The sequence below is a fragment of the Zingiber officinale genome, chromosome 5A, assembly GCF_018446385.1.
Source record: "Zingiber officinale cultivar Zhangliang chromosome 5A, Zo_v1.1, whole genome shotgun sequence".
In the NCBI taxonomy this organism is placed as follows: Eukaryota; Viridiplantae; Streptophyta; class Magnoliopsida; order Zingiberales; family Zingiberaceae; genus Zingiber; species Zingiber officinale.
Window position 1 is genome coordinate 16,405,844 of NC_055994.1, and position 10,885 is coordinate 16,416,728.

At 43.9% G+C, this 10,885-nt stretch overlaps 1 protein-coding gene across 1 annotated transcript; it reads right to left on the bottom strand.

Annotated features, from left to right (window-relative positions):
* Positions 1-443: 443 nt before the first annotated feature.
* LOC121982648 (rapid alkalinization factor-like) lies at positions 444-1,116 on the bottom strand. Its single transcript, XM_042535783.1, has one exon. It carries the CDS (start codon positions 1,054-1,056, stop codon positions 685-687), a length of 372 nt encoding a protein of 123 aa, XP_042391717.1. The 5' UTR covers positions 1,057-1,116; the 3' UTR covers positions 444-684.
* Between the last annotated feature and the right edge of the window lie 9,769 nt (positions 1,117-10,885).

Here is a 10,885-nt window from a genome sequence, read left to right on the forward strand (position 1 = left end):
TCTATTCGAACTACTGTACAGTAATATCTAAGTGACCCCATACCATACACTTCAAAAGCGGTCCGGTTCGATTCGTCTGACTCGAAGGCGATGCCTTGGCCCCCACCCGAGAAACTTTAGCTGGTTCAGTTGAAGACCCAAGTCAAGGCACAATTGATTTTGATTGCGTTTATTTTTAATTTTTAAATATTATTTTAAAAAATATTATAACCTATCTGTCCACCAATTGCGCATCAAGGAGCATATCCATGATTTGGATCACTTGTGTAGCAAGCTGGATAAGTCGGCCTTGATAAATCATTCATGGCCCCAGCTCACAGCCAACTAGCCAAGACTGGACATGCATGTGTGGCGAGGTGGCACTCACATGGAAACGATGAATTCGCACGACATTATTTTTATTATCTTTAGGTCAAATCAATAGCTCAGTCCAGGCTGCTGAATTCAAATATAATTTCACGTCCATACGAATTTTTTATATATATAAAACGATGAAAATATATCGTACATCATCGGTTCTCGACGACTCAAAATATAATTACTGATGAATTACTGACATGAAAAAGAGAAATTTAATTTGTTTACGGTAGTACCAAATTATGAAAGAACACGATCCATGAAGAAATTGGAGAAAGAATTGTGGCACTGGATACAACGAGACGGAGTTCGATCGATCGATCTGATTTACCTTCGGCAGCGGGTGATGGCGGAGCAGCTGCGGGAGTAGGGATTGGCTTGGGCGCCGGGGCGGCAGTTGTAGTAGGAGGCGCCGCGGCGGGAGCAGGGGACGCTGTCGCGGCGGAGGGCGGCGTAGCTGATGTAGTAGGAGCGGGCGAGGATGCGGCGGCTGGCCTCCGACGCGAGCTCGAACTCCGTTCCGGCGAGGCACTCCCCGATGCTCCCGCGGCAGCCCGATCCGGCGCCAGGGTTCCACCCCAGAGTCAGCTCGCCAGCGGCCCCTGCTGCTGATGCGGCGCCGGAGGCGGGCGCTGCCGCGAGGATGAGGAGGAGGAGGAGGATGAGGAGGAGAAGAGGTGAAACGGTTGGTCTCGCCATGTGACGTGCGGAGGCGGCGGTTGCTTGGATGGAAGTTCACAAGCTGTAATGGCGTCGTGGGACGGTGCATTGTGGCTTGTGATATATAGAGAAATAGCGGTGGTTGTCAGAATTATTATTCATATTAAATAATAATAATAATAATAATAATAATAAAATAAAAAGAGAACTAATAAATCTGTTTTTATTTTTTAAAAAGAGAAAGAAAAAGAAATATTAGCTAGGTTACACTCAGAGCTCTTGTGCAAGCAACCTAGCGACATCCACGGACCAAACAACCACCTTGGTAAGATCTCTATTCTGTTGGATCGAATCACATGTGAGAGGGAGGATGATGAATCGATATTTTTCAAAAATTGGTCTTTTTAGTTTTCAAATCAAAATATTAACACAGCGAAGAATAAACGACAAAACTATATGAACACAAACAGTTTATTTAGTTCAGAGTATTCAACAACTCCTACTCCAAGACATAGGTTTTGCGAACCTATGGATAGATGATGCGGCGATAGGAGGAGGCCCGCCTGGCATGAGGTCAACCACCAGGGTGGAGGTCAAAGTCAAAATGGTCAACATTCAAATGTCAAAAGGTCGAACGGAGGATAAATACAACGGTCGATCGAAACAGGTAGGGCTAAGTCAGCGGGAGACATGTCCGAGCGGACAATCATTCCGACTCAGGAGAATACCATAGGCAAGCGCTCAAGTCATATTATCAAGACGCTGAGGGAGATCAGATATTTTGTCCGTACGGAGGAAGGCAAGTTACTACATAGACACTGCACGGAAGGGCAATTGAAGTTGACAGAATGAAGGACTCCCGGCCGAGCGACTATCTGCTCGGCCAAGCAGCGGGACGGTGGTCCTCGCGACATCCTTTCATAGGACATAGTGGAGGACATGACCCCAAACATGTTGAAGAACGTGACCACGAGCGTGTTGGAGAACGTGACCATGAATATATCGAAGAACGTGCCCACTGTTGGGACCGAAAAGTAGCTAGAGGGGGGGGGGTGAATAGCTCTTCGCGTGCTCGTCGTTGGCGTTGCTCGTTTTTTTGATGGTATGCAGCGGAAATATAAGAAACAAAAGCATACAACGCTAACAAAGATGATTTACTTGGTATTCACCTCACAAGAGGTGACTAGTCCAAGGATCCACACCTACTCACGCACCATCCACTATGAATAACACTCCTTTATGGTAACTACCAAAGGCGGAGAAGCCCTACAACACTCTCAATACAAGAAGAAGAAAGGGAAATATAAGATAAGCAAAAGCTTACAAGATGTACAATAAAAACCCTAACCCTAACTTCTTCTTCTTGTTTTTGATCCGCCTCTTGACTTGGAAAAGCCACCAAGAATCTTCAAGAACTGGCGATCTGGAGCTTGGAGAGAGCTATGGAGGTGCTGGAGAGTATCTGGAGTGAATCGGTGAAGTTCTACCGAAGGAAATGAATGACTGCGGCTTAAATCGACGCCAACAGTCGGATCCCGATCGATTGGATTGCTCCCAATCGATCGGGGAGGCTTTGAATCGATCCACGGATCGATCCAGAGCGCCTCTGTGCTCTCTGGAATAGTCTGGATCGATCGGTGGATCGATCCAGGGCTTATCGCGCAACATCGCCATCTCCCAATCGATCCACTGATCGATTGGGAGCTCTGGATCGATCGGCTGATCGATCCAGAGGCGTTCTGTGCGCGCGACCTTTCTTCCCAATCGATCAGCTGATCGATTGAAGATCCGGATCGATCCACCGATCGATCCAGATCACCGGATCAATCGGCCGATCAATCCAAATCTCCGGATCAATCGGCCGATCAATCCGGATCTTGGTTTTGCCCAAAACCAAGTCCAAAGCCCCTAAACCAACATCTAGTCAACCATGACTTGTTGGTACATAAGACCTAGCATCCGGTCACCCTTGACCAGCTAGGACTCTCTCACTAAGTGTCCGGTCAATCCCTTTGACCCACTTGGACTTTTCTCTTCTTGCCAAGTATCCGGTCAATCCCTTCGACCTACTTGGACTTTTCTTCCTCGTGCCAAGTATCCGGTCAATCCCTTTGACCTACTTGGACTCTCACCGATGTTTGGTCAACCTTGACTCCTCTGGATTTCTCTCCCGGCTTCACTCACCAGAACTTTCCCAATTGCCTAGCTTCACTCACTAGGTCTTTCACCTGGCTTCACTCACCAGGATTTTCCTCCTGCCTAGCTTCACTCACTAGGACTTCCCAATTGCCTAGCTTCACTCACTAGGTCTTTCACCTGGCTTCACTCACCAGGATTTTCCCTTCTGCCTAGCTTCACTCACTAGGACTTTCTTCTGCCTGGCTTCACTCACAAGGACTTCCTTCTGCCTGGCTTCACTCACTAGGACTTTCAGTCAAGTATCCAGTCAACCTTGACCTACTTGACTTTCCTTCACAATCTTAACTGGTCAACTTTGACCAAACGAGAATTGTATCAACAATCTCCCCAAATGAACAACTGCACCTGCATTGTCCATATCATCTAAACCCAATATATTATCAAACATCGAAACCCAAACCAAGACTCAAGCTTGGTTAACCAGGTCAACCTTGACCTAGGGAATATTGCACCATCAATCTCCCCCTTTTTGATGTTTGACAATACCACCTGTTCAGTTGAGAAATTAGGCTAGTCACATAGCCTTAATTCCCTTCATGCCTGTAGGTAATGAAGGCATAAGTTAAACCCTTCATTCTCCCCCTATTGGCACACATCAACAACATGCCCTATCCTTGGGCACACATCAACAAATTCACTTGTTGAAAACTCTCCCCTTTGAGACTCTCCCCCTGAAGAGTTGCTCATCGTTGTTCACAACTTCACTCGTTGTGATCAACACGACAATGAAAGTCCCATACCCTTCATTATCCTTAACCCTACATTCTCCCATTAATGTAGTCAAATGTCCATCCTAGAGCATTTCTAACTTAAACCACTTGAACAATGAGGATATCCAATCCCCATTAAAGTTCAAACGCTCAACCTCGAGCATTTTCTCTAAAAGAAGGTTAACCACATTCCAAGGTGTATGAAAAAATAGTGTTCATGTCTTTAAAGAGTCCCTCCCCCTAAAGACATGGTGATAACTTCTGTCATTGCACCAACAATAACTTGGAATCCCTAAACCTTTAGGAAATCCAAATTTAGAAGTTTTGAGGTTCAAAAATTCAATATTGAAATCAACCTCAACCTAAACTTTAATTTAGTCTTTCTTAACCAATCCATTCTTGTTTTCAATATGAAAACACCCTTTTTATGTATACACATGTATTTTGAGGGGTTAGGAATGATTACCTAGACTAAAATAGGTTCAAAATGCTGAAAATAAGCTTTCCCAGCCAAAATCAGCATCTTCAATCGATTGGAGTTGGGTTCCAATCGATTGAACCCTGCTGAATCGATCCACTGATCGATTCAGTCTTCTTGGATCAATCGGCTGATCGATCCAGCGAGCTTCTGCTCGCGAGAAATGCCTTCTCAATCGATCGGCTGATCGATTGAGGCACTCCAATCGATCCACTGATCGATTGAAGGTCTGAAATTGCTGAAATTCAATTTCAGCTAATTTCAGAAACCCCTAGAAAATTCTACAAAATTCTAAAAATCGTAAAAATTTGTGTAGACATTATTTAGGGTATAATTTATCATGGAAAAATAGTTTTCTATGAAAATACATCATATTTTCAAAGATTGACACAAACTTGAGAACTTGCAAAAACTTTAGTGTTTTCTTCAAGTTTGTGTCTAACTATTCAATGGTGATTACTATCAAAAAATAGCCTTCACCAAGGTTTTCCAAAATTATTTTAAAAATATTTTCAAAACCAATATCCCACCATGTTCCTTGGGCTTAATGCACATGACTTGTACATTAGCTTTCCCAATGATGGGAAAACACATAACTATGTATTTTGATGAACTTAAAACTCAAAGAAATGCACTAAATCAACATGTTGAGTTTTGTTCATCATCCTAACATCTCACTTGTATATATTGTGGACAAAACACATACAAATCATCTTATAGGTCTTTGTGAGATGTAAAATTTGGTTTTGCCATAATCTAGGGATCATGCATATCTATCTAGACATTTTGTGGATATTGAACATCCACCTAGGATGTCACTTGTTGACTTGTTGATAAATGCCATTTGTCCTCAATTTTAAGGAAATAAGCATAATGCATGATAATTTTATGACATACATCAAAAAGAAATAATTTTCAAAAGAAAATTTTCTTATAACTACATGATGTATGTATAGCATGACATGGTATTTTTGTATTTTCATGATAAGGCATGGGTGTAAAAATAAAACATGATGTCATGGCATATAATGAGCAAACAATCATGGCAAAGTCTAGCATAAATAAAATACCTAGATTACCTATCTAAGTATCGTTAATCTTAGCTAATCCTAAAACTTAAACCCTAGATTGCCCAAAGTGCTTCAAGAAAGTGCCAAAACCTAAATGGGCATTTCTAATTCTCTTGATTAATTTATGCCAATTGAAATTAAGCTTATTCCACAATGTTGGCATATTTCATTTTTCCACAAGAGTATCACTTTAAATTAAGGCTCAAATTACCTTTAATTTCCTAAGAACATACCAAAATCCCAACTTGGTAGGTCTTATGATTTTCCAATATGTGTCATTTTAAAATAAAACCAAAACTTCTCAAATTTGGCACATTTTACTCTTTCAAGGAGTAAATCATAAATCAATTTCATTTTCAAAAGTTTATAATAACTTTGAAAATGCTCCTTGAGTGTCAATTTCTTCAAAGTTGGGTTAACTACCCTTCTTCTTAGAGTTGACACTCTCTAACCCATCTATGGGGTAGAGAAGATGCTCCTAGGAACCCAAAATCTATTGGTGCTCCTTGGATGCTCTAGGTATTCACTAGGGATAACTTCCCTAGATACCTTCCTAGTGACCTTGTTTGGCTTCTTAGAAGCCTTGGTCACTTTTTCTAGATCAACCCTAGGGATTGCTTCCCTTGTGACCTTGTTAGTGACTTTCTTAGACTTCTTAGAAGTCTTAGTCACATTTATTGCAAAAATACTCTTAGGAATAACCTTCCTAGTATTTTTGACTTGACCACTAGACCTAGGGTTGGTTCCATAACTATATGGAACCCTATGGTAAGAGGGCACATCCTTCTTAGCCTTGGGTTTGTATCCCAAACCTCTATGGCCATTAGATGACCTTTGTACTCCTAGACCTAGGCTATGCTCATTTTACCCTTTTAGGATATTTTCCATCCTTTTTAGGGTCTTTTCCATTTTATCAAGCCTTGACCTCAAGACTTGATTTTCTATCATTAAATCCTTAGATTTTGATTTTTCATTACACCCATGAACATTTTTGTTTCTAGACTTATAACTATGGTCCTTAGTGTGATTGCCTAGATTTTTATCTATCTTCCTAATCCTAGGTGTGGTAGTCTTAGCATGATAAGCTACATGATTTTCTTTAATTTTATCATGCCTCCTATTTTCATGGTAAATAGCATTAAAATGATATAAACTTGAATTAGCATGCTTTTTACCATTATGCCAGGGAATAGGCTCAATGAAAGTTACCTTTCTTTTCACCTTAGAGGCTCCCCCTTGAATTGAGCTTCCTTCTTGAGCCTTGACCATCTTCTTCCCCTTGGGGCATTGACTTCGGTAATGCCCCTTTTGATTGCAAGAGAAGCATATAATATGCTCCTTGCTCTTCTTTGTATTGGGGATGGTCTCCTTGGGCTTCACCTTGCCCTTTTGTGCCACTTGGCCCTTCTTCTTGACCAATTTAGGGTATTTACTTTTGTAATGCCCATGTTCCCTACATTCAAAGCATATGATATGATTTTTATTATTAATTGAAATGTTTATACCTTTGCTTGTAGGGGTGGCATCTTCTCCTTTTGATCCGGAGGTAGAAGCTTCCTCTTGATCCGAAGATATTCCTCCATTCGATTTTGCTTGACTTGCGGAGGTGGAAGCTTCTTCATCCTCATCTTCTCTTGACCCGGATGTGGAGGATTCTTCTTGCTCTTGCTCCGGTGTCAATGAAGATTGCTCCCCCTCAATCCTAGAGGTGGAGGCTTCACCTTCTTCTTCATCCTCTTGTACATGAAACAAGGAATATGCTCCTTCCTTGCTCTTTTGATTGCACTCCTTTGAGGATGAAGCTTCTTGGACTTCCTCTTCTTCGGAAGTTGAGCATCTCTCAACTTCGGAGTCCTCCTCTTGATCTTGCTCCAATGAGTCGCCCTCTTTGGATTCCTCTTGATTCGGTACCGTGGAGGGTTCTTCATGGATTGTTGTCAATTTGCTCCAAAGCTCCTTGGCATCGTTGAATTCTCCGATTTGAGCCAAAATGTGGCTAGGCAATAAGTTGACCAAAAGCTTGGTCACTTTATCATTTGTCTCGCTCCTTTGAATTTGCTCCAAGCTCCATTTGCTTTTCTTGAGAAGCTTGCCCTTGGAGTTTGTTGGAGCTTTGAAGCCTTCCATTAGAGCAAACCATTGCTCTATCTCCATCATAAGAAAATTTTCGATTCTTGATTTCCAAGAATCGAAGCTTGTGGATGTGTACGGTGGAGCCACCCTTGTGTCAAATCCAAGTCCATCTTGGAATTGCATCTTGAAGTTGAGCTTCTTGAAATCTTTGACTTTTGATGAATTTGCTTCAACTTCTTCACCCTCTAGCTTTGCTTGTTTTGTTTGCCCCTTCCGGCGATGATTCCGGTGAAGAGCGACCTTGCTCTGATACCACTTGTTGGGACCGAAAAGTAGCTAGAGGGGGGGGTGAATAGCTCTTCGCGTGCTCATCGTTGGCGTTGCTCGTTTCTTTGATGGTATACAGCGGAAATATAAGAAACAAAAGCATAGAACGCTAACAAAGATGGTTTACTTGGTATCGACCTCACAAGAGGTGACTAGTCCAAGGATCCACACCTACTCACGCACCCTCCACTATGAATAACACTCCTTTATGGTAACTACCAAAGGTAGAGAAACCCTACAACACTCTCAATACAAGAAGAAGAAAGGGAAATACAAGATAAGCAAAAGCTTACAAGATATACAATAAAAACCCTAACCCTAACTTCTTCTTCTTGTTTTTGATCCGCCTCTTGACTTGGAAAAGCCACCAAGAATCTTCAAGAACTGGCGATTTGGAGCTTGGAGAGAGCTATGGAGGTGCTGGAGAGTATCTGGAGTGAATCGGTGAAGTTCTGCCGAAGGAAATGAATGCATGCGGCTTAAATCGACGCCAACGGTCGGATCCCGATCGATTGGATTGCTCCCAATCGATCGGGGAGGCTTTGGATCGATCCAGAGCGCCTCTGTGCTTTCTGAAATAGCCTGGATCGATCGGTGGATCGATCCAGGGCTTATCGCCCACTGATCGATTGGGACCTCTGGATCGATCCACCGATCGATCCAGAGGGGTTCTGTTAGAGGGGACTCACCGGATCGATCGATCGATCGATCCAGATCTTCTGGATCGATCCACTGATCGATCCAGAGCTGCTGGATCGATCTACTGATCGATCCAAATCTGCTGGATCAATCGACTGATCAATCCAAATCTGCTGGATCAATCGGCTGATCAATCCAGATCTTGGTTTTTGCCCAAAACCAAGTCCAAAGCCCCCTAAACCAATATCTAATCAACCATGATTTGTTGGTACATAAGACCTAGCATCCGGTCACCCTTGACCAGCTACGACTCTCTCACCAAGTGTCTGGTCAATCCCTTTGACCCACTTGGACTTTTCTCTTCTTGCCAAGTATCCGGTCAATCCTTCTGACCTACTTGGACTTTTCTTCCTCGTGCCAAGTATCCGGTCAATCCCTTTGATCTACTTGGACTCTCACCAGATGTCTGGTCAACCTTGACTCCTCTGGATTTCTCCTGCCTGGCTTCACTCACCAGGACTTTCCCAATTGCCTAGCTTCACTCACTAGGTCTTTCACCTGGCTTCACTCACCAGGATTTTCCTCCTGCCTAGCTTCACTCACTAGGACTTCCCAATTGCCTAGCTTCACTCACTAGGTCTTTCACCTGGCTTCACTCACCAGGATTTTCCCTTCTGCCTAGCTTCACTCACTATGACTTTCTTCTGCTTGGCTTCACTCACCAGGACTTCCTTCTGCCTGGCTTCACTCACTAGGACTTTCAGTCAAGTATCCAGTCAACGTTGACCTACTTGACTTTCCTTCACAATCTTAACTGGTCAACTTTGATCAAACGAGAATTGTATCAATAATCTCCCCAAATGAACAACTGCACCTGCATTGTCCATATCATCTAAACCCAATATATTGTCAAACATCGAAACCCAAACCAAGACTCAAGCTTGGTTAACCAGGTCAACCTTGACCTAGGGAATGTTGCACCAACACCCACACCTCGAGAAACGTGTACGTCGCCCACCAGAGCTTTATATAAAGGGGGTCCATCACTAGAGGAGGTACGGGTGATTTACTATTTGTGCATAATTTCACTGTTTCACTTCTTCTTCTCCGCATTTTGGTGACTGACTTGAGCGTCGAAGGGCCAACGCCGAGGACCCTTTCCCTGGCTCGGAACTGACGTCATCTATTTTGCAGAGCGGAGTGGAGTCCACATCCGATCAGCGAAGCCGCCATATCCCAGATTTCCACTCGTCCGCTTTCGGACAGGATCATTTTGGTGCCGTCTGTAGGAACGTAGCCTGCATCCGAAATGAGGAGATGGAAGACACTGGATGACAACACACAGTGACGCTGACGCAAGAAGAACTCGACGTGTTGATATAAGCTCGAGTAGCGAAGATAGTGGAGCAACAACAGCAACAAGCGCTGGTCGAGCGCCAAGCACAAGAACCTGCAACAGCGGATCACCAGGCTAAGAGAGAAGACCGAGCAGAACAAGTATCCTCTCGGGGTTAGACCAAGAAATCAATCGGCAACTATGAGGAAGCCCCTAATGCACCAATCCAATTCCATCGAGCGCTGTTCTGGACTCCATCAGAAGAGAGGGGTTGAGTGGATAGGGATCGAGGATCTTCTTCAGATGACGCACCCGTTCGGAATGCATGAAAAAGACAAGTGACAAGGGAAATTTATTTGCCCAAGCAGGTCAATTAATAGTTCTCGCAAGGGATTCTGGACGATCCTCTGCCGAAGCATTATACCCCGCTGACGATCGGGAAATATAATAGAGCGACCAACTCGGATGACCATTTGGCCAAGTTTGATAATGCGGCCACACTTCACCAGTACACGGATGGGGTGAAGTGTCAGGTCTTTCTAACCACACTTTCAAGATCGGCGCAACGTTGGTTCAAGCGTTTGCCGAGAGGCTCGATCCACAGCTTTAAGAACTTCCGAGTGGCCTTCCTGCATCACTTCGCCAATAGTTGCCACCACTAGAAGACAAGCATCAACTTGTTCGCATTGAAGCAAGGGCCCAAGGAAGCACTGAGGTCCTACATCCTGCACTTCAATCAGGTAGCAATGGACATCCCGGCGGTCTCCTCGAACGTGTTGGTGAACGCCTTCACCCATAGACTCACAGAAGAGGAGTTCTTCCGAACACTCATTTGGAGGCCACCACGGGACTTCGAACATCTTCAAAAGAAGGCCACGGAGTACATTAATATGGAAGAAGCCCAAGCGGCAAGAAAAAGGGAGATGCCCACCGAGCTAGCAAACACATCTGAACGGAGGCCGCCGAGCAGCTATCAACCTTCGAAGGGGCACTGATTGGGTGGAGCCCAATCCCACCAAGAGCCCAGGACTCATAC

Coding starts and splice junctions, on each gene's coding strand:
- LOC121982648 (XM_042535783.1), bottom strand. CDS start 1,056: ATGGCGAGACCAACCGTTTCACCTCTTCTCCTCCTCATCCTCCTCCTC.